Source organism: Peromyscus leucopus, chromosome 23 (genome assembly GCF_004664715.2).
Source record: "Peromyscus leucopus breed LL Stock chromosome 23, UCI_PerLeu_2.1, whole genome shotgun sequence".
Taxonomy (NCBI): Eukaryota; Metazoa; Chordata; class Mammalia; order Rodentia; family Cricetidae; genus Peromyscus; species Peromyscus leucopus.
In genome coordinates, this window is record NC_051082.1 from 27,419,066 (window position 1) to 27,445,435 (window position 26,370).

Consider the following 26,370-nt stretch of genomic DNA (forward strand, 5'->3'; position numbering starts at 1 on the left):
AGTGATATCCACAGTAAGTGTCTTAGGGTTTCTGTTGCTGTAAAAAGACTCCATGACCGCGGCAACTCTATAAAGGAAAACATCTAATTGGGGTGGCTTCAAGTTTCAGAGGTTTAGCTCATTATCATCATGGTGGGACATGGAAGTGTGCAGGTAGACATGGTGCTGGAGAAGGAGCAGAGAGTTTTACATCTGGATCCGAAGGCAACAGGAAGTGAACTGTGTGTCACACTGGGCGTAGCCTGGGCATAGGAGACCTCAAAGCCCACCCCCGCACAGTGACACACTTTCTCCAACAAGGCCACAACTCCTAATAGTGCCACTCCCTCTGGGGGGCCATTTTCTTTCAAATCACCATACCTAGCATGCGCAAGACTGATGTGTCCAGACTTCTTGAGATGGTGTGTCATGAAGCCAAGACTAGCCTTAAACTCCCAAGCACCCCCAGTCTCCATCTTCCAAGTGCTAGGATTATAAACCTGTGCTACCACATGATACGAGGTGTCTACAATACATTTAGAGCAAGGTAGACTCTTGGTCGACTGAGGACGGGATGTCCTTGATCCTCAAGTGTTGGCTAGGAGTGTGACTGGTAGCAAAGGCTGGGGAGGTGACAAAGACAGAGTAGACCGGGTTGGTGAGTCGATGGCTCAGATGGCAAAGGTACTCGCTGGCAAACCTAACACCCTGAGTTCAGTCCTTGGGACCTACAGGAGGAGAACGGATTCCTGCATGCTGACCTCTGACTTCAACACACACACACAGATACACAGACACAGACACAGTTTGTTTTAAAAAAAAAAAATTAAAAAATGATAAAGACCAGACCAGGGTGAGAATTAGACTTGTTTCTAGGTTCTGCTTTTACCTCCATCAAAGAATTCAGAGACAAAATTAGGAATTGGAAATTTATTACAGAGTCAAGATCTCTCTCTCTCTCTCTCTCTCTCTTCTGTGTGTGTGTGTGTGTGTGTGTGTGTGTGTGTGTATACACACACAAGGGTAAGTGGAGGATTTAGAGTTGTATCTTGGGATTTTGTTTTGTTTTTTTGAGGTTGGAGACTTATTGTCCAGGGCTGACCTTGAACTTGGTGTGTCACTGAGGATGACTTTGAATGGACCTTCCTGCCTATACCTCCTGCATGCTGGGATTACAGGTATAGGCTACCAAATCTAGTTTATGTAGTGCAAGGAATGGAATCCAGGCCGTTATGCATGCTAGGCAAATGTTCTACCCGCTGAACCACATGCCCAACTAATTTATTTTTGAGACATGTAGTAATGAATAAATTGGAACTCACTTATGTAGCTGAAGATGACTTCAAGATCTTCCTGCTTTGGCATTCCAGGCACTAGAATTACAGGTGTTCCCCAGCATACCAGCTTGACTTTTTATTTATTTATTTTTTGGTTTTGGTTTTTTGAGATAGGATTTCTCTGTGTATAGCACTAGCTGTCCTGGAACTTGCTTTGTAGACCAGGCTGGCCTTGAACTCACAAAGATCTGCCTGCCTCTGCTTCCAGGGTGCTGGGATTAAAGGTGTGGCCAGCATTCTCAGCTTGGACTTTTTAAAAGCATTTTGCCTGTGTGTGTGTGTGTGTGTGTGTGTGTGTGTGTGTGTGTGTGTGTGTGTGTGTACATGCATGCATGAGTGCACACCTGTGTACCTGTGGAGGTCAGAGGACAATTTTATAGGAGCTGGTTCTCTTCTTTCACCATGTGGGGCCTGCCCATTAAACTCAGGTTATCAGGCTTGGCAGCGACCTCCTTTACTCCCTGGACCATGGCATTGGCCTCAGTTTCTTGTGTGTATGTGTGTGGGTTGTTTGGGGGTGGGGGTGGGGGTGCTTGTCTCACACTGTAGCCCAGACTGGCCTGGAACTCTCTTATCTCCTTGCCTTAGCCGTCTGGGTACTTGGATCACAGGTGTGTTCTACCACCGTGGCCTGGTGCAGCAGAACGGTTGTGGGGTAGTGGTCCATTTGTCATCCCACCTGATCTTACTCCTGTCAGTCACCTCTGCCTCCAGTTCTCCCTAGCTTACGTGGAAAAGCACGCGCACATGCTTTCTTTTAGGGTCTTAGAGATGACTAGTCTTTGTGTGCCATGTCTGGCGTGTGTTCAGTGGGCACTGTTTCTCAAAAAAAATTATGTCTGAGGCCCTTTGAGGCCTGTTGGCACATGATTTTTTTGTTTGTTTGTTTGAGACAGGGCTTCTCTGTGCAGCTTTGGAGCCTTTTCCTGGAATTCACTCTGTAGCCTAGGCTGGCCTCGAAGGCACACGCCTTTTGTCCCAGCACTCAGACAGGAGAGGCAGACAGATCTCTGAGTTCGAGGCCAGCCTGGTCTACAAAGTAAGTTCCAGGACAGCCAGGGCTACACAGAGAAACCCTGTCTTGGGGGAACATTGTATTTTTGGAGGCCCGTGAGATGGCTCAGTAGGTAGAGGCACCTGTGGTGAAGCGTGATGTCCTGAGTTCAGTCCCCAAGACCCCCGTGGCAGGACTGGCTGCTGCAGCCATTCTGTCTGACCTCCACAGATACGTCCTCCCCTATAAAAGTAAATTAATGGGCCGGGCGGTGGTGGCGCACACCTTTAATTCCAGCACTTGGAAGGTAGAGGCAGGCAGATCTCTGTGAGTTCAAGGCTAGCCTGGGCTACAGAGTGAGTTCCAGGACAGCCAGGGCTGTTACACAGAGCAACCCTGTCTCTAAAAACCAACCAACAAGCCAACCAACCGACCAACCAAATAAATAAACGGAAAAATGACTTTGAAAACTATTTAAAAATTTGCGTGTAGGGGTATTGTGCCTGTCTGTGTGTCTGTACACCCTGTACACCGTGGGCACGCCGTGCCAGAAGACGGCATCAGATCCCCGGGGAATGAAGTCCCAGATGGTTGTGAGCTGCCATGTGGGTGCTGCAGAGCAAACCCAGGTCCTCTGTGCGAGCAGCCTGCTGAGGCCAGAACTGGGCACTGCATCCCCTGAAGCTCGAGTGCAGACGGTTGTGGGCTGCTCCATGCGGCTACTTGGAAGCAAACTTGGGTTCTCTGGAAGGGCAGGGCGTGCTCTTCAGTGCTGAGCCCTCTGTCCAGGCCCCGCGAGGCACTGTTCTGTGAGTGTGACTCCAAGGACACGCTAGGGACCATTTCTTGAATGAAACTCCATCTGTTCCTTGTCCTCAAGTTTCCGGGTGTTGTAACAGTCTGAGAATGTGTCCTTCATTCAATTCCTTTCATTTCCTCATAGAAAGAGGAAGTGGCTGTGTCTGGGGTGCAGAAGAAGTGTGGCTAGGACCTGACATGCAGGCAGGGCCATCTGATCTTCAGCTGAAAAGCTATCCCGTCCCCAAGAGAGGTGGCCTCCCCCCCACCCAGGGATACTGAGGCAGGCTTGCAAAAGAGAATGTTGTGGAGACATGGGAGAGGGTGGGGGCTCTGCTTCCTCCATCTGATCTGCTTTAACTGATGAGGAAGGTAGAAATTATGCTCATTTAGGGCCGGGTGATGGCTTTCCCAGGAGAGACACATCAAAGATGTCAAGGCAGCGATTAGGCTGTGATTACTTAGAGATGAAATGATGTGTAACCTGGGCTGGCATGATGGCTCAGTGGGTAAAGCTGCTTGAGGGATGGAGTTCAAGGTCTGGTTCCCATATGGAGGAAGGAAAGAACAGATTCCTGAACGCTGACACCTCACCTCCAGACATGCACACACACACATGGCTTTTTTGGTTTTGGTTTCTTGAGACAGGGTTTCTCTGTGTAGCCCTGGCTGTCCTGGATCTCACTCTGTAGACCAGGCTGGCCTTGAACTCAGAGATCCACCTGCCTCTGCCTCCCGAGTGCTGGGATTAAAGGTGTGTGCCACCATGACTTTAATCTGGCCATTTGTTTTCTCTTTGAGACAGGGTTTCTCTGTTTATCCCTGGCCATCTTGGAGCTTGCACTGTAGACCAGGCTAATCTCAAACTCAGAGATCCATCTGTCTCTGCCTTCCAAGTGCTGGGATCAAAGGTGTGTGCCCCTATGCCAGGCACCATTTTTTTAAAATTAGTTTTTTGGTGTTTGAGACAGGGTCTCTAGGTAGTCCTGGCATCTTGGCTATGACTGTAACCCAGGCTGGCCTTGAGCTCACAGAAGTCCTCCTGCCTCTGTCTACTGCCTCTGTCTCCTGACTGTGCCACCATGCCTGGCTGTCAAGCTTTTTTAAAATTGACATAAAATGTTGTTTTTACTTCATTCCTCTTGTAACTTACGCTGCTCAGAAATAGACCTCACCACTTTGTTTACTAAGAAAATGTCTTTGATACTTTAAAAAGATTGTATTTTATGCGTGCAGGTGTCTTGCCTGCGTGTATGTCTGTGTACCAGGTTCCTGAAGTGCCTGAGGTCAGGAGAGGGTCTTGGATCCCCTGGAACTGGGGTCATAGATGGCTGTGACCTGTCATGTGGGTGCTGGGAATCGAACTCAGGTCCTCTGCAAAGTAGCAATCACTCTTAACTGCTGAGCTCTCTCTTTCCAGCCCCTGAAATGCTTTAAATCTTTTCCCCCCAACCACCAGATAGAGTCTCGATGTGTAACCCTGGCTGTCCTGGAACTGACAGAGACCCACCTACCTCTGCCTCCAGAGTGCTGTAAAATTCATTAACGTAATTTTCTCACGAGTTACACTCTTCAGGCAATGTTAAACATGGGGTGTTCTCTTCACAACCATTAAAGATGTAACTTGAGAGCCACCAGGAAATCTGTACAGACCTAACTGTAGCTGGGTATGGTGGCACATGCCCTTAATCACATCGCTGAGAAACCCTGTCTCAACCCAAAACAAAAAACTTAATCGTGATTGTCTACAAGAAGCCCATACTTGTCCTGTTGGGTGAACTTTACTCTCTTTCTTGGAGAACCCTATTTAAACAAAATGTACACTTTTGTACACTTTTGGATTGTATGGACGTGTGTGGGCGCATGGTAACTGATCCCAGAGGATCAGTTATCACGAGGTTGCCAGGGACTGAACTCACATCACCAAGTTCAGTGGCAGGCATCTTTCCCCACGGAGCCATCTTGCTGATTCCATTTTCCTTCCTTCCTTCCTTCCTTCCTTCCTTCCTTCCTTCCTTCCTTCCTTCCTTCCTTCCCTTCCCTTCCCTTCCTTCCTTCCTTCCCTTCCTTCTTTCCTTCCTCTTCTGGTTTTTTGAGACAAAGTTTCTCCGTGTACCTCAGGTTGTTCTGGAGCTTGCTTTGTAGACCAGGCTGACCCCCAACTCATAGAGATCCGCCTGCCTCTGCCTCCTGAGTGATGGGATTAAAGGTGTGTGCCACCACTGCACAGACCATTTTTCTATTTTATTTATTATTCCTTTTCTTTTTTTCAAGACAGGGTTTCCTCTGTGTAGCTTTGGAGCCTATCCTGTAACTCGCCCTGTAGATCAGGTTGGCTTCGAACTCACAGAGATCCGCTTGCCTTTGCCTCCCAAGTGCTGAGATTAAAGGCATGTGCCACCACCCGACTCTATTTTTCTATTTTTAATAGTTCAGCTTTGCTTCATTCTTGGCTCACCCTAAAACTCATTTATTTATGAAGCATGAATCCCAGTTTTGCCTAGGTGGAAATCTCTGAAATGCTACCAATGCGATATGGGGAAATTGTGTCCCAGTAGCTGGAGAGAATTTCAAACTAGCCAGGGCCTAGAAATATAGCTTAGCGGGTAGAGCGCTTGCAAGTAAACATTAAGCTCTGGTTCAGAACCACATAACCCAGGCCTAGTGGTGCACAGCTGTAATCCCAACAGGTAGGTCAGGGGTTCAAGTCCACCTTCAGCCACAGAGGGAGTTTGAGGTGAGCCTGGCCTCTTCCTGACCTCAAATGGGGCTGGCCGGCAGCTGAAAGTTATCTTGACATATGTTACCCAAACCCCCCTTTTCTCTAGTGTCTATGGCTGCTTCCTACATTTGACTTTGTTCCAAAGGCTTCAAGTACATCCTCCAGAAACACTTCAGGGATGAGCGGAAAACTTTGCCTTTGTGATTCACAGAAGACAGAGGCAAGAGGGAAGCTGGATGTGAATGAGTCATTAAAGGACTGAAAATTAATATTGTATACACAGTGAAAATGTCAAATATCTTGTTTAAGCCTTGGAATTATATACATGTAATTACATATGTATATGTAAAACTTAGTCCATATAATGTTACATGTGTGTGTCTACACACACACACACACACACACACACACACACACACACACACTAAAAAGAGGTCATGAATTTGAAAAGGCAGCAAGGAAGAAGATACTTGGGAGTGGTTAGAGGGAAGAAAAGGAAGGAAGGGATTATGGGGTTATATTTTCATTTCAAAGAATAAAATACCTTAAGAGAAATCTTGTTTAATTCATTTGCTTAGATATTAGAAGAATGGGATAGAGCTGTGGCCCAGAGGTACCGTCGAACTAGTTAAAAGTCAATCCATGGGGCACCAGTCAATTGCATTTTCACTGAAAAGAACGTAAGGACGGGGTGGGAGTGTTTCTTCACCTTTTTAGAGTATTTGTCTGGAATGTGAATTCAGTGGATTTAAGATGAAACTGTTTTAATTACGTGTTTATGCACAGAATCTAAAATATAAGGAAGGCTACAAGTGTAAAACAAACTGGGTCACACAGTGAGCTCAAGGCCAGCCTGGGCTACATAGGGAGCATTTGTAAGGCCAGCCTGGGCTACATAGGGAGCATTTGTTTAGAAAAAAAAAGTGGGCCAGGTGGTGGTGGCACACACACCTTTAATCCCAGCACTCAGGAGGCAAAGGCAGGTGGATCTCTGTGAGTTCGAGGCCAGCCTGGGCTACAGAGTGAGTTCCAGGATAGCCAGAATTGTTATACAGAAAACCCCTGTCTCGAAAAACAAAAACAAAACACAACAAAAAAATATATATAGTGATTGGCTACAGCTGAACTTCGGGATGAATTTCATTTGAACACCAGGCCATCCGATGGTTCAGCAGGTAAAGATATTTGTCGCCGAGTCTCATGGCTTGAGTTCCATCTCAGGACTCACATGGCAGGAGAAGAGAACTGAAGGACACATCTCTGTTCTCTCTATGTGTGCTGGGGCATGCCCTGTCCCCGCACAAAGACATAAAATTAATAAAAAATATGAGCTCTTATCTGTTAGTTCAGACTTGGAAAACGGCAATCAGCAGATCGGGGGTCTGTCCAGTGCTCCAGGGCTGGGGAGGGATGTAGCCCAGTTAGAGTGCTTGCCCTGCATGCTGGAAGTCCTGGGTTCCTCCCCCATGGAGAGATGGCACACACCTGCAATCCCGATGCTCTGAAGGGAGAGGCAGGAGGATTAGGAGTTGAAGGCCATCTTTGAAGCCAGCCTAGGCTGTATAAGACCCTGCCTAAAAACAAAACAACAAAAAAAACCCTCCACTAGGAGGGACTTATATAGACAGAGCTTTTGGGGGACAGACTTGTGTATTCCTTGAGGCTGTGAAGTCATTAAGATCTTACACGTGGGTCCTGTGTGGCTACCATCACCACCACGAGATGCCAGGTGCCATCCATTCATCAGAAATAATGAGCCAGCAGCTGTATCTTATCAGACTGTCCCTCCAGAGTGTCAGATGGAGACCAATTAGCAGAGGCTCCAGGAAGCACAGTTCTGCCTTTCCAAGCAAAACAGTAGCAAGCGCTCCAGCCCCTCGGCGACAGTGCCGATGCCAGGCCTCTGCTTCGCCTGTGTTCATCTTTTCTTGCTTCTGGGTCAGCTGGGAGCTGGTTCCAGGAAAGGGGACAGGTTCCATCATGTGGAGTTTTAAGGACTTCTTTTGCAAACCCGAGGGTCTCCTGCCTCCTTGCTAGATAAGTGCTCTACCACTGAGCCACGCCTCCATAAGCCAAGGCTTAAACAATTAAAAAAAAAAAAAAAAGGCTACTTTCTTATTTTTAAATTTAAAGTCTATGTTTCTTGAAACTGTGTTTGTAAGCTCAGCCATTAGGAAGCAGACACAGAAGGATCAGGAGTTCAAGGACAGCCTTGGCTATGCAGTAAATTCAAAGCCACTGTGGGCTACATGAGACCCTGACTTGAAAAAAAAAAAGTGAATTTCACGGCTGGGGATTCGTTAGTAGCAAAACACTTGCCTAATGTGCTTGCCTTGAATTTGATCCCCAACACCACAAAAAAAGAAACAGCAGGGGCTGTCAAGATGGCTCGGAGGGTAAAGGCATTTGTTTGCTGTCAAGCCTGACAACTTGAGTTCTATCCACGGAACTCACGCGAAGGTAGAAGAGGAGAACAGACTCCTAAAGTTGATCTTTGACCTCTGTACGTAACCCACCTCCATCATATACACACAAAATAATAATTAATAATAATAATAATAATAGACATAAAAATATTAAAAACCAGATGAATCAGTAATTAACGAAGGAGTAAGTCAGTAAGCAGTAAGTGAGGGAAGGCTGGGTACATTAACATCTGCCGGTGCATTTTGGTTCCGCCCACTCCGCCTCGCCAGAACTACATTTCCCAGAAGGCACCGCTTGAAGGGGGGGCATGCGCAGCGCGGCGCTGGGAGGCTGCGACGCCGAGTTTCACTCCGGCTGCCTCCCGCTCGGAGTCGGAGCTGTAGTCGGTGGGTTCTTGCCAGGCCGAGCCAGAGCTGAAGCCGGAGGTTGGCGGTCCTCTCCACCTGTTCCCCCTGCTTCCCTCAGACTCGGTGAGCGGGACGGGCGGGCCACCTCCTGGCGCCCAGGCTGGGGTCCTGAAGGTGGGCGGGTGGGTTGAGGAGAGGGGGGCTATTGAGCCAAGCTGGGACCGGAAGGGGGCGGTCGTGCGAGGGAGGGAGGGCCGTGCCGGTGGGATGGGTGAGTCCTGGGGGTGCTGGGAGCTTTGGGCTCCGGGGCACCGGGGTTCTGGAAGCGGGAAGTCGTAGTTGGGACGCTCTGGGCGGTGGGGACAGGGCTGGGTGTGGTGAGAGCCCTATTTTTGCAGAAACGGGGGTCGCATGCCTGAGAGTTTGAGCCCTACAGGACCTGGAAGAGCAGTGAGGCTATGGCTAGCCCTGGTTCCCTGAGGGGACAGTTTCGGTCCTGAGGGGGCTGCACCCAGGCAGTAGTGCTCCACCAATGGCTGGGAGTTGGACTTGGGAGGCGTATGCCTTTCCATTCTCGGTCTCTCTCAAACTGGGTCCCTGGGGCACTTTTGGGGAGCCTCTGTTTTGAAGCTCCGCTTTTCATCCTATCCCTCGGAGCCAGCTGCTGGTCGCCCGCGTTAGCTTTGCCTCCACAGCGGCACAAATACGAATGTGTACAGAGGCAAGACCTTTAAGGAACTCTGTTTCTACATGCCATCCTTTGTGGTTCTGGAGAGCCCAGCAATGTTGTGGTGCATGCTCGTAGTCCCAGTACTTGGGAGACTAAGATATCAGGGTAGCGAGTTCAAAGCCTCCCTGTGCTGTGTCGCAAGCCTGTATATTGACCATGCCCCCTTCCAAAGCAAAAAACAACAACAGAAAAAAAGTGTTAGCCGGGTGTGGTGACTTATGCCTGTAATCTCTGCACTTGTGAGGCAGAAGCATGAGAATCAAGAGTTCCAGGCCAACCCTAAGCTGTATACTGTGGACCCTGCTAAAAAAAAAAAATAAAAAAATAAAAAGGTAACAGTTCTATAAAGTGGACTTCTAGTAGCCAAAAAAAAAAAAAAAAAAAAAAAGGGATTGATTTCAGCTATTCAGGTATTTAGGCCCTTGGTGTATTTACTGTGTGGACTGTCCACTGGACTGGTTTCTGAAGTCCTCTTACGGGCTCCTGGGGAAGGGCTTAGTTGAGTGGTCTGAGAAAGACTGTCATACCTTCTGTGCTCTGCCCAGGCTGTTGGGAAATAAGTCTGGTAATTTCCAGTCACCAGCCACAGCACACGGGACCCAACATCTGTGTGCTCATTTTCTCTTGCCGTTTCTTCATTGAAGACTTAATCATCTTTTTTGGCAAAGGTACCTCGGAATCGTTGTGGCTGAGTCAGCAAGCCCGCAGATTTGCCCGGTTTTTGTTGTTTGTCGTTCATATCAAGATGGGAACTCGGACAAGTTATTGCTCCTGAAGATCTGGTGTCTCCATCAAGAAGGGACAGTTTGGTGCCAGCCCTTCAAGTGAGAGGAGGTGAGAGCCATGGGGAAATTCACCTTGATGCTTTTGAAATCTGATTTTCAAAAGAGAAGGTGGGTGTGGGCATTGAAGGGAGATGGCTCAGGTCCATACAGTGCTTGTCTGACAAGCGTGAGGATCCAGATTCATTCTCCAGGACCAGTGTAAAAAGCGTGGCGTGGTGGTGTGTACCTGTGATTCCAGTGCTAGGGAAGAGACAGGTGAATCCCTGGGGTTTGCTGGTCAGTCAAGCAGCCGAGCCTATTTGGTGAGTGAACAGGTTGATGGTACCTGAGGAACTGCAATCCAGGCTGCCCACCAGCCTCCAGGAGAGCCATGCATCTGTGCACACATGCACATAACATTTACACATACATACACATAGAGAAGCAGGCAGTGTGGATGGTGGGATTCTGGGGTTCCAGGAGCAAAATGAAGCCTGGGAGTTGATTGTTGATCGCCCGCTGTTGCAAATAAATTCAGTTGGCTTCCTGCCAACCCTGCTTCTGTCTAACCAGTCTTAGAGGATGCTTCCTACCTTAGGACATGCTTTATGGGCTGGGAGGCAGCCTTCGTAGAGTGCTTAGCTAGCATGCAAGACCCTGGGTTCAAGCCCCAGCACTTGAAAACATTTTGTTTTTTATTATTATTTTTTAAAAAAATTGTTGTATGTATGTGCCATGGTGTATGTGTGGAGGTGAGGGGGCAGTAAGCAGGAGTCAGTTCTCTATCACGTGATATCCGGAGATCTAAGTAATCTATTTTTATCTTATACGTTGGTGTTTTGCCTGCATGTATGTCTGTGTGATGGTGTCAGACTTTGAAGATATAGACAGTTGTGAGCTGCCGTGTGTTCTGGGGATTGAACCAGGGTTCATTGGAAGAGCAGTCAAGCATGCCTAGCAAGGTGGTGAATGCCTGTCATCCCACACTTGGGAGACTTAGACACAACTGGGAGTTTGAGTTCAGCCTGGGCTGTGTAGCCAGTTCACCCTTGCATGATATTATAAGTTGTAATCCTAGCATTCGGTAAACTGAGGCAGAGGATCATGAGTTTGGGGCCATCCTGGGATATGTAGTGAATTCCAACCCAGCCTAGGCTACATGGGGAGATAATTGTCTCAAAACTAAAAAACAAACCGACCAACAAACCTATGCTTTGTAGACTAGAGGAATGAGTCACTGTCACTGCCTTTGAATCAGAAACTTTTTTTTTCCCCCTGTTTGCACAAACCTCTGCCAGGTGCCAGACAAGATCTCCTCCTTCTGGCAGCTTCTTGGGTGAAAAGACAGACATGCCCGTCAGTGACAGGGGGTTGTGATAGATGTAGTGCTGAGGTGAGTCAAAGGTGAGTCCCCTCCTCGGGGGGAGGTAGGCAGCAGGGTCAGGAAGGCTTCTGGAAGTGGTGGCCAAGGTGAGCTGGGGAGAAAGTTTGGAAGGAGTGTCAGCATCTGCACTGTCCGGAAGCTTCCAGGGCCGGGCCGGGCCGCTGTCGGTGCAGCTGTGTTGGCTAGAGTGGAGAGGCCGGGGATGTGGGCAGGAGGCAGAGTATATATAGCGGGTCCCAGGGCCTTGCCAGTGGCTAATGGATTGTCATCCAGAGATGTGCCTACACCAGAAGCCTGGTCTCTGCTGTGGTCCTGGCACCATTCAGCCTTTAAGAGGTGGACTCCAGGGGCAGAGGAGATGGGTCAGTAGTTACGAACACTTTTGAGTCTTGCAGATGACCCTGGTTTGCTTCCCAGCATCCAGGTCAGGCAGCTCACAACCGTCTGTAACTACAGTTCCAGGGGAATCCAGTGTACTCTTCTGGCCTCTGTGGGCACCCTCCTGCACATGACATACAAACGTACAACACACACATGCATATAGATAATAAAAAAAATATTTTTAAGGAAGTCATTAGTGGGCTGGAGAGATGGCTCAGAGGTTAAAAGCACTGGCTGTTCTTCCAGAGGTCCTGAGTTCAATTCCCAGCAACCACATGGTGGCTCACAACCATCTGTAATGAGATCTGGTGCCTCTTCTGTCATGCAGGTACACATGCAGGCAGAACACTGTACGCATAATAAATAAATAATTTAAAAAAAAAAAAGAGGAAGAGGAAGTCATTAGCTCCAGAGCAGATTAACGCTGATCTTGTGCAATGGGTTATGTCTCCGTGAAGTGATATAGTTCTTCAGAACGTGGGTTGAGAGATGACAAAGCCACCTCCACGTGCTCGGTCACTTCCGTGCCTCTGTTTCTCTATCTGCTTCCCTACTCAAAAGGGCTGGTGCCCTGTCTTAATGGACCCTCCGCCATGACAAAGATGAGCCACATCAATCGCTTTAGGGCCTGGGAAGGTCGCTTAGCTGGTAGAGAGTTTGCCTACTTTGCTCTGAGCCCTGGGTTCCATCCCCAGCACTGCAGAGGCATGGTGCCCAGTCCTGTCATCCTAGCACTCGGGTGGTGGAAGCAGGAGGATTAGGAAGGTCAAAGTTGACCTCAGGTACCTGATGAGTTCATGGTCAGCTTGGGGTTCGTGAGACCTTGTCTCAAAAATAACCAAATAAGGGCTGGAGAGATGGCTCAGAGGTTAAGAGCACCGACTGCTCTTCCAGAGTTCCTGAGCTCAATTCCCAGCACCCACATGGTGGCTCACAACCATCTGTAATGAGATCTGGCACCCTCTTCTGTGTACATAATAAATAAATCTTTAAAAAAAAAATAACCAAGTGAAAAAAAAGTAATAGTTTTTCGCTCATAAGTTACTTAACACCACAAATGTATGCCAAAGCTCTGGAGACTAGAAGGATTTTAGCAGAATTCTATGAAGAGTAGATAGAACACTGTAGAAGTTCAGAACGTGTTTTCTCTCTGTTTTAATTGGGCCTTGGGCCTGGGATGTAACTCAGCTGTAGAATAACTGCCTAGAATCTGCCAGTGAGGGCCTGGGGCATGGCTCAGTCATAGAGCCTTGCCTGGCATGGTCAAGGCTCTGGGTTCCGTCCCTAGCACCAAAACATACAATACATTTTAATTGAAAATAGAGGTGAAGGTTGAGGAGTTGACTGGGTGGGTAAAGTACTTGTGCACAAGCTTGAGGATGTGAGTTTGGATCACCAGAACCCATGTGAAAGGTGAGTGGACCAGTGCACGCCTGTAATCCCAGTGCACGCCTGTAATCCCAGTGCACGCCTGTAATCCCAGTGCTGGAAAAGTGGAGTCGGGGCAGTCCCAGAGGCTCGCTGGCCAGCTTGTCCTGTTGAATGGTGGAGCTCCAGGTTTGTCTCAAGAAATAAGGAGGCTGGAGCTGGGGAGATGATGGCTCAGTGGTTAAGAAAAAGCACTTGCTGCTCTCTTAAAGGACTGAGGTTCAGTTCCCAGCACCCACATCAGGTTGCTCACAAAAGCCTATAATTCCAGCTCCAGGGAACCATCTTGTGGCTTCCATGGGTACTCACACACAGACACAAAATCAGTGTTTTCTCCACGAGAAAACGAGGTGCTGTGGATGATACCTTTGGCCTCCACACACATGTCCCCACATACCTGCATCCACACACACAGAAAGTACAGGTCGGGTGAGGATAGTCCTCCACCTTTGGGGTGGAGCAGAGCATGGAGGAGAGGGAACACAGATCTTCAGTTAAATTCTTTTTTGGTTATGACATTGCCCTGCCCAGAATGGCCTGGAATTCTCTGTGGAGTTAGGGCTGCATAGAGAATCGGGCTAAGTGACACACCCGCCTCTGCCCGCCGCAGAGGGCTGGATTCCATGTGTGTGCCCAGCATGTCACGATGGCTGTGAGTGTTGCCCTGCAGAACGTGAACTTCATTCTGCAGGTTCGGGGGACGGGAGGAAGAGACGGGATCAGAACAGGCACTCAGAGGGGCTGATCTTGCACCTGTGTTTGAGGTAAGACTAGGAGAGATGAGTTGGTGAGGCCAGCTGGGAGGACGTGCTTACCTCTGTGGGAGGCAGAAGGGCCGCAGACAGATGTGGGCAGTGGCAGCCGAGGAGGTGATGATTGTGTAGGCTCGAGGCAGCTGTTGGGGATTGTGGACAGAAGGTTGAGAGGGAGCGAGGATCTCCAGTTTTTCTCATGGCTGCCTGAAGTAGAATGGAATCTGGGAAATCCGTGGGGCAGAGGAGAATGGGAAGGAGAGTGAGTGTCTTCACATTGCCTGTGTGTGTGTGTGTGTGTGTGTGTACGCGCGCTGTGCGTGCGCACGCGCGCTGCACTCGAGTGCCTATGCATGCATGTACATGTGTACGTGGCTGTGCATTCACATGTGTGTGAAGCCGGAGGTTGATGAGAGTCTTCCTTAACCCCTCTCCCTTCCTCATTTTTTTGAGATGGTCTCTTCTGGAACTCCCTGGTCCTGGCCAGTGAGCTCCAGGGACCCTCCTGTCTCTGCCTTTCCAGTGTTGGGATTGTGTACCACCGTGCTGAGTTTTTCACGTGGATTATGGGGAATTGAACTCAGGTCCTAATGCTTGTATAGCAAGCCCTTAGCAGCTGAGCTTCGGACATTTTGCAGAGAATTAAGAGGCCAGAGTTAGGGCTTGTGGGGCACTCTGAGTGCTGAGATGACTGAGCAATATCTTAGGTGATTGTTTATCAGGTGAGAACAGCTTGATTAATGCACACACATTGCTCTTCATGCATGGTCTGCTTTTCAAATCTTTCAATTTTTTCTGTTTTTTTTTTTTGAGAAGGGTTTTCTATTCTCCTCTAGTCCAGGATGGCCTCCAGTTCACCGTGTAGCTAAGGATGACGTTGAAACGCCTGATGCTCCTGCTTCCACATCTCAAGTACTGGGATTGTATGTGTGCACTACTGTTCTGGCTTAGAGGTCTGCTTATTTTACTTTATTTTATTTTTTTGAGCTGAGCTTGAACCATAATGTGTGCACATTGCTAAGCAAGCATTCTACTGGTGTGCTGTGTCCCACAGCTGCTCTTCTAGGATGTATGCATGCATGTTTTAATATACTTATTCAGTTAAAAATTTAAAGTTTATTTACTTTGTGTGTGTGCATGGTGTGTTTGTGGGTGCACACGAGGGGAGGCTAGAGGACAGTTTGTAAGAATTGCCTCCTTCATCCTGGAATTGAACTCAAGAGTCAGGCTTGGTGACCAGCACCTTGATCTGCTGAGCCATCTCATCACCCATTGTGGGGTTTTGTTTTTTGCTTTTGTGAGACTTGCAAGTGGCCCACACTAACCCCATGCTCTCTGTGTATTCGAGGATGACCTTGACTCCTTTTTATTTTATTTGTGTGTGGGGGTGTGGGCGTAGGAGCCACAGTGTGCATGTGGAGGCCAGAGGACTTCATGGAGCCTGTTCTCTACTTCACTCTTGATGTGGCTAGTGAGGCTTGAGCCCAGGTTGTTAGGTCTGCATGACAAGCACTACTACCCGCTGAGCCATCCTGCCTGGCCTGGCACTCAAAGAGCTCTATCTGCCTCTGTCTGCAGCTGTGCCCTGCCCAACCTTGTTCTCTTGGTCCTCCAAGTGCTAGAAAAACTGGCATGCATTGTCAATTTTAGCCTTTTTCCCAGGTTGTAATTTATATTTCCACTTTTTTGAGAGGAAGTTTGAGACGTCTTTCTCTGTAGTCCAGGCTAGCCTTTAACTTGCAGTACTCCTCCTAACCTCAGCCTTCCAGGTGCTGGAATAACTAACTGACTTATAGCCATGCACCACCAGTGCCTATCTCCACCCCTGTTTTTGTTCATAAAAAGTTTGTTGTTAGAGGCATTGAGGATTGAACCCAGTACCTTGTGCTTCCTAGGCAAGTCCTCTACCACTGAGCCAGGCCACAGCCCTTCATTCACTAGAAGATTCTAAGCAGGCATTCTACCACACTCCTCTTAGAATAGATTCTGCTTAGAATACCTCACTGGGGGATTCTAAGCAGGTGCTCACCTACCGCTTCTGCAGGGGCTCTACCTCTGAGCCACACCCCAGCCCCTCACTGGGGGATTCTAGAGGTGCTCTACCACTGAGCACACCCAGCCCCTCACTGGGGATTCTAGGCAGGGCTCTACCACTGAGTCACATCCAGCCCTCACTGGGGGATTCTAGGCAGGTGCTCTACCACTGAGCCACACCCCAGCCCCTCACTGGGGGATTCTAGGCAGGGCTCTACCACTGAGTCACACCCCAGCCCTCACTGGGATCTAGCAGGTGCCTCCCCGACCACCCCCCCCCTACTGGGGACTCTAGGCAGGGGCTCTAACACAGAGCCACGTGAGCTATTCTTACAGTGACTGGAATGCAGTTACTCTTGTTAGTTTATAAACTTTTTGTCTCATGGCAGCAGATTTGTAACTGGAACAATCTGAAATATTTGCTTTTGGTGTTGGCAGGAGGTTTGCTATTTCTCCTAATCCTGGACAGTCGTGGGAACTGTGGTGCCCTGAGCAGCTCCAGGGTCTCCTGTACCCAGGCTGGCTTCTAACTACAGATCCCGCTTGCGTAGTTGGGCACTGTTTGAGCAGCTTGCTGCTGGTGTTTTTTTTTTTTTTTTTTTCCTTTGCTATCTTTTGTTCTGTGCTCAGTATAGAACCTGGGGCCTTGTGTATGATAGGCAGATGCTCTACCTCTAAGGTACACTCTCAGCTCTTGAGTACGCCTGTCATCCCAGTCCTTGGGGGCAGAGGCAGGAAGATTAGGACTTCAAAGCCCTCTGCTTCATAGTGAGTTGCAGACCAGTCAGGTCACTGGGTCTGACCCACTGCACAAGAGTGAAATAAAAGGAGGATTGTAGGTCTGCAATCACAGGATGGTTGTAACCCTCAGGCGACACCCAACACCCGGGTGGCTTGTTTTTCCTGGAGGTCAGGGATGGGGTGTGTGCGCTGGCAGGGAATTGCTGTAATGAGTTGATCAGACCCCTGTAACTGAAGCCCCACCCGGAGAGTAACAGCTGTGCCCAGTAGTGATCTTGAACAGCAGAGGTAGTAGCATTGGCTTGGCTTGGTGGTGACTTTGACCTTTTAAAAGTGTTTGACATTTTGGGTCAGTGCTCGGTCACCGAGCTGTGTCTGTGGCAGTGTGTGAGGTGTTCAAGAGATTTAAAAACATTTTTAGGCCGTGTGTGTGTGTGTGTGTGTGTGTGTGTGTGTGTGTGTGTGAGAGAGAGAGAGAGAGAGAGAGAGAGAGAGAGAGAGAGAGAGAGAGAGAGAGAGAGAGAGAGAGAGAGACTGGCTGGCTGGCTGGCTGACTGGCTGGCTGGCTGACGGGGACCCGTGCCTGTGTGTGGATGGGGAAGAAGTTAGACCAGGATGTCAGGTGTCCTCTGCCACCACTCTCCGCTGTATTTATTCCCGTGAGACAGGGCACTGACCGAACTGGGAGCTGGCTTCTGACAGCCAGCGCCTGTGTCGGCCCCCAGTGCTGCGGTTACCGACACAGCCACGCAGAGCTTTTTTTACAAAGTAAAACCATTTCTTCAGCCTCAGATGATTTTTTATTTTCTATTTATTAAGTAGGAAACATACTTTCTTACTTTAGAAAATGTGAAAAAATGGCAGCTGAGGATAGGTGTGTTTCATCGTCAGATTGCCTACTTAGCATACGAGTGTCTGGGTTCTCTTCTCAGCACCAACTTTTAAAACTTATTTTGGCCGCTGGCAGTGGCGCATGACTTTAATCCCAGCACTCGGGAGGCAGAGCCGGGTGGATCTCTGTGAGTTCGAGGCCAGCCTGTTGTACAGAGTGAGATCCAGGACAGACACCAAAACTACAGAGAAACCCTGTCTCAAAAAAACTATATATATATATATATATATATATATATATATTATATATGAGAGAGAATGGAATTTTTTTTTTTTTTTTTTTTGTTTTGTTTTTGAGACAAGATTTCTCTATAGAGCCCTGTCTGTCCTGGAACTCACTCTGTAGACCAAGATGGCCTTGAACTCAGAGATCTTCCTGCCCTCTGCCTCCTGGGTGCCAGGATTGAAAGTGTGCACCACCACTGCCTGGCTTGTATGGGTGTTTTGCCTGCATGTATGTGCACCGTGTGCATGTCCCGTGCCCATAGAGTCCAGAAAAGGGCATTGAACCCCTTGCAGCTGAAGTTACAGACAGTTGTGAGCTGCCATGTGGGTGCTGGGAATCGAACCTGCGTCCTCTGGAAGAGCAGCCAGCGCTCTGAACCTCTCTTCAGTCCCTTCAGCACCTACTTTTAAGTTTTGTGGTTTGGTTTGGTTTTGTGTGGTCTGGTGTTAGGGTTGAAAACCGGGGCTGTGTGCATGGTAGGCAGGCAGTGCCTTACACTGTAAATCACAGCTCTTATTTGAAAAAAGCATTCCTTTTTTTGGTTGTTGTTGTTTTTTGTTTTTCGAGACAGGGTTTCTCTGTGTAGCTCTGCACCTGTCCTGGATCTCCCTCTGTAGCCCAGGCTGGCCTCGAACTCACAGAGATCTGCCTGGCTCTGCCTCCCCAGTGCTGGGATTGAAGGCACCACTGCTGCCTGGCAATATTCCACTTCTTTATTGTGTGCGTATGTATGCTTTGTGTGTGCTCATGGTGTGGAGTGCACAGATGTGGAGGTCGGGATGGCTTGCAGGAATCTGTTCCTCTCTCTCTCTCTCTCTCTCTCTCTCTGTCTCTCTCTCTCTCTTCTCTCTCGCCCCCCCCTCCATGTGGGTCCCAGGGATCACACTTGGGTCTTCTCAACAGCCCCCATTTTTTAGAGTCAGATTTTCTAATAAGAGTATGGCATTTCTTTGTTAGATTTGTACTCGGGATCTGACGTTTCCTGGCCCTTGGAGAGGCTTTCCCAGCTTCTGAGACATCTTTCAGATCTCTGTCTGCTTACTGTAACTGACAGTTGGTTGGGTGTGGAGTTTCAGACCCATGTTTCTTGGAAAGCACCAGAACTCGGAGAGCCAGCTTAGCAAACAGCTCGCAGGATGAAGTGGGCAGGTTGGCTGCCTGTGGTAGCTCAGGCCTATAATCCCAGCTCTTAGGAGCTGATGCAGGAGGATTTTCTAGAGTTCCAGGCCGGCCTGGACTATAGAGTAAGACTGTCTTATAAAACAAGGGGCTAGAGAGATGTTCGGCTGTTAAGAGTGCCTGCTGCTTGTCCAGAGGATCCGGTTCCTAGCCCAGCTCACAGCTACCTGTAATTCCAGCTCCAGGGGTGTCTGAAGCCTCTGCAGGTACCTGAACTGATCGTGGCACACAATTAGAAGCAAATAATAAAAACTGTAAAAGAGCTAGACATCGTGAGTCATGCCTATAACATCACTTGGAGTCCAAAGCAAGAGAATTGATTGGATTTCCAGGTCAGTTTGGGCTATAAGGCCAGATCCTGTCTTAAAAAACCCCATGTAAGGGCTGGCGGTACTTAGTTCAGTGGCAGCCTTGGGTGCCATCTCCAGTATTAAAAGAACTTCCCACATTGTGGGCGCTTATATTGTTTCCAGATTGAGGCTTTTCCCCACAGCCAATTAGTGTAATTTCCATAATTAAGAATAGCCCCTAAATGGCCCTACCATTCGGTGCTGAAACAAATTAGGTTTTTGGAGGGCAGCTTGGTGCTGGCTGGGGCTGTGGTAAAGAATGGGCACATCGACACTGGGCACAGTGTGCGTGATGCAGGGTTCTAGCTGCTGGGCATGTCTAGGTACCAACTTAAAGGCCCAGGCCCCTAGAGTGGGTGGGTCTCCCCCTATATTTTTACTATATTTCTCTTTGTATGTGCGTGTGTCACGGCTTGTGGGTGGCGGTCAGAGGACAACTTACAGGAGTCCTTTTCTATCATGTGCATCCTAGGCTTAGCCAGGCTCAGTGGCGGTTCCCTACCTACCTGTTCAGCCGTCTCACTAGCCCTCTCTCCCTCATTGGTCCTGGGGTTTCAGACCCTCTTTGTTGAAGGACGTTTGAGGTTCTGTTGTGTCATGTTGGAGTCAGTAGCAGCTGTCCCCTCAAAGAGACTGACTCTAAGCCGGGCGGTGGTGGTGGCACACGCCTTTAATCCCAGCACTCGGGAGGCAGAGCCAGGCGGATCTCTGAGTTCGAGGCCAGCCTGGTCTCCAAAGCGAGATCCAGGAAAGGCACAAAGCTACACAGAGAAACCCTGTCTCGACAAAAAAAAAAAAAGAGAGAGAGAGAGAGAGAGACTGACTCTAGGACATGCAGGTCTGCTGGGATGATTGTGGCCTCTGTGCTAAAGGGGACAGGACCGTGGAGTCACCGCCCTGCGACAGTTGTGGGCCAGAGGGCTCAGGAGGAAGACTCAGTGGAGTCGGGAAAGATTTGCATGCATGCTCAGTCAGACACCAGCAGAATCAATGGCCGGAGGCTGGGAAAGGCTTGGAATCTTCTGGAACTTGCTAGAGTCAACTGTGGCTGGGCATGAGGTCCCAAAGATGGAAAGCTTGTTATGAGGGGGACCTGGCCAGCTGTGTACACCTTCATGGAAAGCTGGAGCCCGCATCGCTGACTGTGGCCTGGCTCTTGTGCAGAGCTCTGTGAGTTGGTTGATCTGGGGATGGAGAGACATGTTGGAACATAGCTGTGAGCCGCTGATGCTGTAGGCCTTGGCTGCCTAAGCCATGAGTGACATCCTGGGAGTTACAGACTCCGAAAGCAACTGTCTGGTTTATGTCTAGGCTAGGTTATAGGCACTTTTAATTGTAGATTCTGAGCTGAGCCAGCCTAGCTGAGAGCACCCCAGTTCTCGTCCTCAGGCAGTGTCTGGGCCTTTGTTGGAGGCCTCGATGGCTTGGTGGCAGGCTGGCACCCAGAGTTAGGCTCATGTCCTCACAGGCCTGGTTCACTGCCTGAGTTTGCATGCCGTGGTCTCCCTTCCCTTTGCTGCCTGAAGGGTGTGCAGGGGAGAGGAAACAGTAGAAAAGGCAAAGCCTGCGCGTGCAGGCCGCCTGAAGCCTGGTGCTCCGTGGACACCTAGAAGTGACGTTGGTTGGTTTGTTGGAAGCATCCTCTCACGTAACCCAGGCTGGCTTCGAACTTCTGATCCTCCTGTGTTCCACTATACCCATCTGTGTTTTTGCGTTGTGAGTGTGTTGTGTGTCAGGTACACTCTCCTGTGAGGGTGCATATGGAGACCAGAAATGGATGTCACGGTGTCTTACTTCTTTCCCCCACCTTATTTTTTGAGGCAATGTCTCTCCCTGAACCTGGAGCTCACCTGTCTCATTTCAGCTAGGCTGGCTGGCCAGCAGAATCTGCCTTTTGTGCCCCTTCAGGCCTGGGTTCTAGGCACACTGTTTTGTGCCCTTCCAGGCCTGGGTTCTAGGCACACTGTTTTGTGTCCCTGCAGGCCTGGGTTCTAGGCACACTGTTTTGTGTCCCTGCAGGCCTGGGTTCTAGGCACACTGTTTTGTGTCCCTCCAGGCCTGGGTTCTAGGCACACTGTTTTGTGTCCCTGCAGGCCTGGGTTCTAGGCACACTGTTTTGTGTCCCTCCAGGCCTGGGTTCTAGGCACACTGTTTTGTGCCCCTCCAGGCCTGGGTTCTAGGCACACTGTTTTGCATGGATTCTGGGCATCTGAACTCAGGTCCTCTTGTTTGCATTGCAAACACTTCACCCACTGAGCCATTGTGACGGCCCTTAATGTAACATTTGTTTCCTCCCCCACCCCCCCACCCCACCCCCAACAGTCCCTATATAGTCCAGGCCAGTCTCAAACTCACGGAATTCTTCCTGCCTCGGCCTCCAACGCGCTGGGCTTTACAGGCATCTGTCACCACACCAGGCCAGGGTGTGTTTGTGTCAGGAGGTGCTCTATACTGCATGACTTAGTTCCTATGAAATCACTTACCAGAAATGTCAACATCTCCATGTTCTAAGCGAAAGCACACACACTGAGCGAGTAGGGCTTCCAGAGACTTCCGAGCCTCTGCCTCTGTGTTCTAGGACCATGGCCCTGGCCCTCTGGCAGCTCTGAAGGGGAACAGAGTCGAGAAGCTCTGTCTGTTGCCATCTGAGCAAGCAGGTTTCAGCTCCCCGCCTGAGAAACGGGGGGATTTGACATGAGCTTAGGCAGCTGGTTCAGTTCAGGGGCCAAGAGCTGGTGCAGGTGTGAGGGCACAGGATTGTGTCCTGGCAGGCCTCGTGGGACAGCTGTGGGCACATTATGACGTCACTGCCTGACGTCTCCAGCTGTTTTAAGAACGTGTGCATGGAATGCCTGCTGGGTGCTGGCCCTACGCCGCCGTGAATAGGGCATTGGGCTGTCGTCTGGGGGGTAGGGAGACATGGGGCAGGATTGTGCCTGTATGTGTTCCCGTTCTGTAGAGTTCTGGTTGGGGTGTGTGTGTGTGTGTGTGTGTGTGTGTGTGTGATGAGCTCATGTGACACTGGGGGAGTCTAGGCAGGCAGTCTACCATAGAGCCCCACCCCCTTAATCACACAAGTTGAGCGTGAAGGATGTAAGTTCTCTGGAGAAGATGGAGTGGAAAGAGGAGCAGAATGTCTCAGGGGTAAACAGAAGCCAGTTAGCAGCTGAGCAAGGCACAGGTACAGGGAGGGCCGTGGAGACAGCCAAGGGACACTTTAGTTTCTTATCTAGGGTTTCTTGTGGTCAGTGATAGTCCCTTAGCTGCTTGTTTTGTTTTGGTAGTGGTTTTGTGTGGTATGTGCACATGTGCGCTTGTGTGCATGCAGAGGTCAGAGGAGGATTTAGGATGTCTGTTTTCATTTTCCACCATACTGTTAGGAGACAGGGACTCTCACTGAACCGGAAGCTTGCCGTTTAGGCCAGACTGGTCATAACTGGAGTTACAGAAACAGGTAGCATGCCCAGCTCTTCTCTGGGTTCTGTGGGTTTAAACCTGGATCCTTAGTTTGTACAGCAAACTGTTCCTATCCATTGACCCATTCATTACCTGCGTGTAAGCCCCACCTAAGCCTACTGCCCCGGGGTGTCCTGGAGTCCTTTTTCCTGAGCCTCGGAACATCTGAGGGGACAGTGTAGCAGGTGTTACTCTGTCTCACAGCTGTAGGGCTCTCACACAAATGTACAGGGTCATCGTGGCCTTCTCCACAAAGATTTGGGGTGACTCACAAATACACTGAGTCCCAGGGGCATGGCTCAGCAGTAGAGCATCTGCCGAGCATTCCTCATTTATGACTGGGGGGTGTGGCTCAGCAATAGAGCAGAGAGGAGCAAGGATGTGTGGCGTGTGCAGGGAGAAAGGAAGGAAGGAAAAACTGAGCTGAAAGTCGTCGACTCAGAAGGAAATGACTGAGTAGCGATCGGCACGCCCCCTTTCACTGTGCTCCCTGTTCTGGAGTGTTTGCTGAAGTAGGATAAACACAAGGAATGGCTTTTCATGATCCTGTCTGCTGCAGCAGGATGGGGTCAGGAGTTGGTTCGTGGTGCTCTGAGGGTGGTACAGGAAAGTTGGCTTTAGCTGCCTGACAAGCCCCCCACCCCCACCCCTCAATGCGTGTAAGTAACTGCTGTGTCTTGTTCCCAGGTTCCCCGGAGGCGCTGGGCAATGAACCTGAGCCTGCAACCCAGAGTGGTCTGAAGCCTTCAGGGAAAGCAGAAGATGGCCATGGCCCCAAGCTCGTCTCTGCCGCAGGTGTACCCTGGCCCTGTGGTGGTGGCTGTGTGGGAGTGGCAGGATGGGCTCGGCACTTGGCACCCCTACAGCGCCACTGTCTGCTCCTTCATTGAGCAACAGTTTGCCCAGCAGAAGGGCCAGCGCTTTGGACTAGGGAGCCTGGCCCACAGCATCCCTTTAGGCCAAGCCGACCCCTCCCTGGCCCCTTACATCATCGACCTCCCCAGCTGGACCCAGTTCCGCCAGGATACTGGTAAGACCCTTCAGCCTCTGGCACACTGCCCGGCTTTGGGCCGGGTACCATGCTAGGTTTTAGGTTATGGTTGTGGCTGGCACACCTTCGATCCCTGCCCTTGACATGAGCACACCTGATAGAAGGCTGCTGTAATCAGTAATCGCTTCCAGGGCTGGGAATGTAGCTCGGTTGCTGGAGTGCTTCTAGCACGCAAGAAGCTCTGGGTTCTAGCCCAGCACTGCATAGACCCAGTGTTGAGTATAGACCTGTAATTGTAGCATTCTGGAGGCGCAGGCTGAAAGGTCAGGAGTTCTAGGTCAGGTTAGGCTACACCAAATCTTGTCTCAAAAGAAACCAGTCATCACCTGGAAGAAATGGACCTTGTAGTAGTGGCGGTGTGTTGGGAGCTCATGAGGAAGCTCTCCTGGCGACTTCCTCCTTCATCAGGCTGGCTAGCATGGATTTAGGGTGCCATGGTAGTTGACAGAGTCTTGTGGTGCTTGCTGTAATTCCAGCACTTGGGAGGCTGCAGGTGGAGGATTTATAAAAGTTTGGGACTAAACTGTCTCAAGGGGAGGGAAAAGAAAAAGCCTTATTGAGTGTGAGCCATGTTTGACAAGTGAGCGGCTAGCCTTTCTTGTCATAGAGGGTGAGCCTTGCTCTGTGGCTTGGTCCTTTGGTGCTCTTTGCCTTGTGAGCCTCTGTACCCTACAGTGAAATCTGGACAGAATAGATTGCAAATAGCAGTGTGACCGTATACCTACAGTGATGATGTTGAATTACTGGGAGGGGGGGAGAACTGAGGCTGGGGATGTAGCTCGGTGGTAGAACACATCCCTGGAATGGATGAGGTCCCTGGGGTCCATCTTCAGCAACACAGACACGCACAGACATGGAGACATACATAAGCAGACATAGATGCACACATAGACATACGTGAACCTCAGACATACCATCCGTACACCACAGACACATGCATACAATAGGTGCATATACAGACATATAACCAGACACCAACGTACTCAAACGTGTCACACACACACACCCTGGGCACACCACTGTTAAACACCTTCCACAGACAGGTGCACACACATACATAGGCACACGCATGTCCTGTAGTGTCAGTGTGTGAAGTAGCAGGAGGGTTCTCATTTATGAGTCCTGATCCTTCTCCACAGGCACCATGAGGTCTGTGCGCAGACATCTGTTCTCACAGAATTCCGCCCCGGGCCAGGGCATCATCTGGGAGTGGCTGGGTGATGACGGATCTTGGATAGCCTATGAAGCTAGTGTCTGTGACTATCTGGAGCAGCAGGTCGCCCGGGGCGTCCAGGTCGTGGACTTGGCCCCCCTGGGCTATAACTACACAGTCAACTATGCCACCCTAACGCAGACCAACAAGACGTCCAGCTTCTGCCGGAGTGTGCGACGCCAGGCGGGGCCGGTGTACCCGGTGACTTCAATCATCGCGCCCCCAGGCCACTCGGGACTCGTCTGCTCTTGCCAACAGTGCCTCCATGGTAGTGGGACTGGCCCTGTGTCAGGTCGCTACCGCCACTCCATGACCAACCTGCCTGCATATCCTGCCCCCCAAGCACCCCACCGGACCGCCACTGTGTTTGGGGCTCACCAGGCCTTTGCCCCATACAATAAACCTTCGCTGTCTGGGGCCAGGTCTGCGCCCAGGCTGAACACCGCCAACCCCTGGGGCACAGCACCTCCCGTTCCGGGCAGCCAGTCCGCGTTTCACGCCAGCCTCTCCCGCCTGGGGCCGCATCTCCTGCCCTCAGGACCATCCGCCTCCAGTGGAGCCAGGTACCTCCAGTGCGAACTTCGCTTTTACCCATGCGGAAAGCCTCCCTCAGCCCTGCACCTCCACGCCTGCTTGTCCCTGGTGTGTTGTCTCTTGCAAGTGCCACATGCGTGCTGAGGCTCCCTGGTTTTCCAGTATGGCACCCCATGGAGCTGCCAAGCCATGGCACTTTGATCGCTGAGTCCTGGTAGCCCTGAGGTCAGCAATCTTTTTTTTATTTTTTAATTTTAAGTAACAGGGTCTCATGTAGATCAGATTGGTCTCAGAATTCCCTCTATAGTGAGGATGATCTCAAACTTCTGATCCTCCTGTCTCTACCTCTCATGGGCTAGCGGATCAAACCCAAGGCTTCATGCCTACCCGGCAAGCACTTCACTGACTAACCACAGCCCCAACTCTTTGTTTTTTTAAGACAGACTCATTCTGTAGCCCAGGCTGACCCAGAACTCATTCTGTAGCTGGGGCTGTCCTTGAACTTTGAACAAGCTTCCTGCCTCGGCCTCAGTGTTGGGATTGTAGGCCGTTACCTGCTGCTCAGCAGTCCTTTCATTCTCAGGGTGGTAAGGTACAAAGTAGACCTTTGCCAGGACTTGTGGACTGCCTGGGGGGTCTGCGCCCCGAGGAC

The 26,370-nt window shown here is 50.0% G+C and overlaps 1 protein-coding gene across 7 annotated transcripts in view; it reads left to right on the forward strand.

The window, feature by feature from the left end:
- Positions 1-8,565: 8,565 nt before the first annotated feature.
- The window catches only part of Dtx2 (deltex E3 ubiquitin ligase 2), a 36,788-nt gene continuing 18,983 nt past the window's right edge, over positions 8,566-26,370 (forward strand). For 2 of the 7 annotated variants that reach the window (XM_028894414.2, XM_028894419.2), the window contains exons 1-4: positions 8,566-8,727; positions 10,003-10,168; positions 23,608-23,950; positions 25,111-25,747. In XM_028894414.2, the coding sequence (XP_028750247.1) occupies positions 23,683-23,950; positions 25,111-25,747 (905 nt within the window). In that variant the 5' untranslated portion in view covers positions 8,566-8,727; positions 10,003-10,168; positions 23,608-23,682. Of the gene's footprint in view, positions 8,728-10,002; positions 10,169-13,924; positions 13,944-13,982; positions 14,056-14,879; positions 14,997-23,607; positions 23,951-25,110; positions 25,748-26,370 lie in introns of those variants that run through there. The other 5 variants (XM_037198308.1, XM_028894413.2, XM_028894417.2 and 2 more) reach the window with 5 other exon arrangements.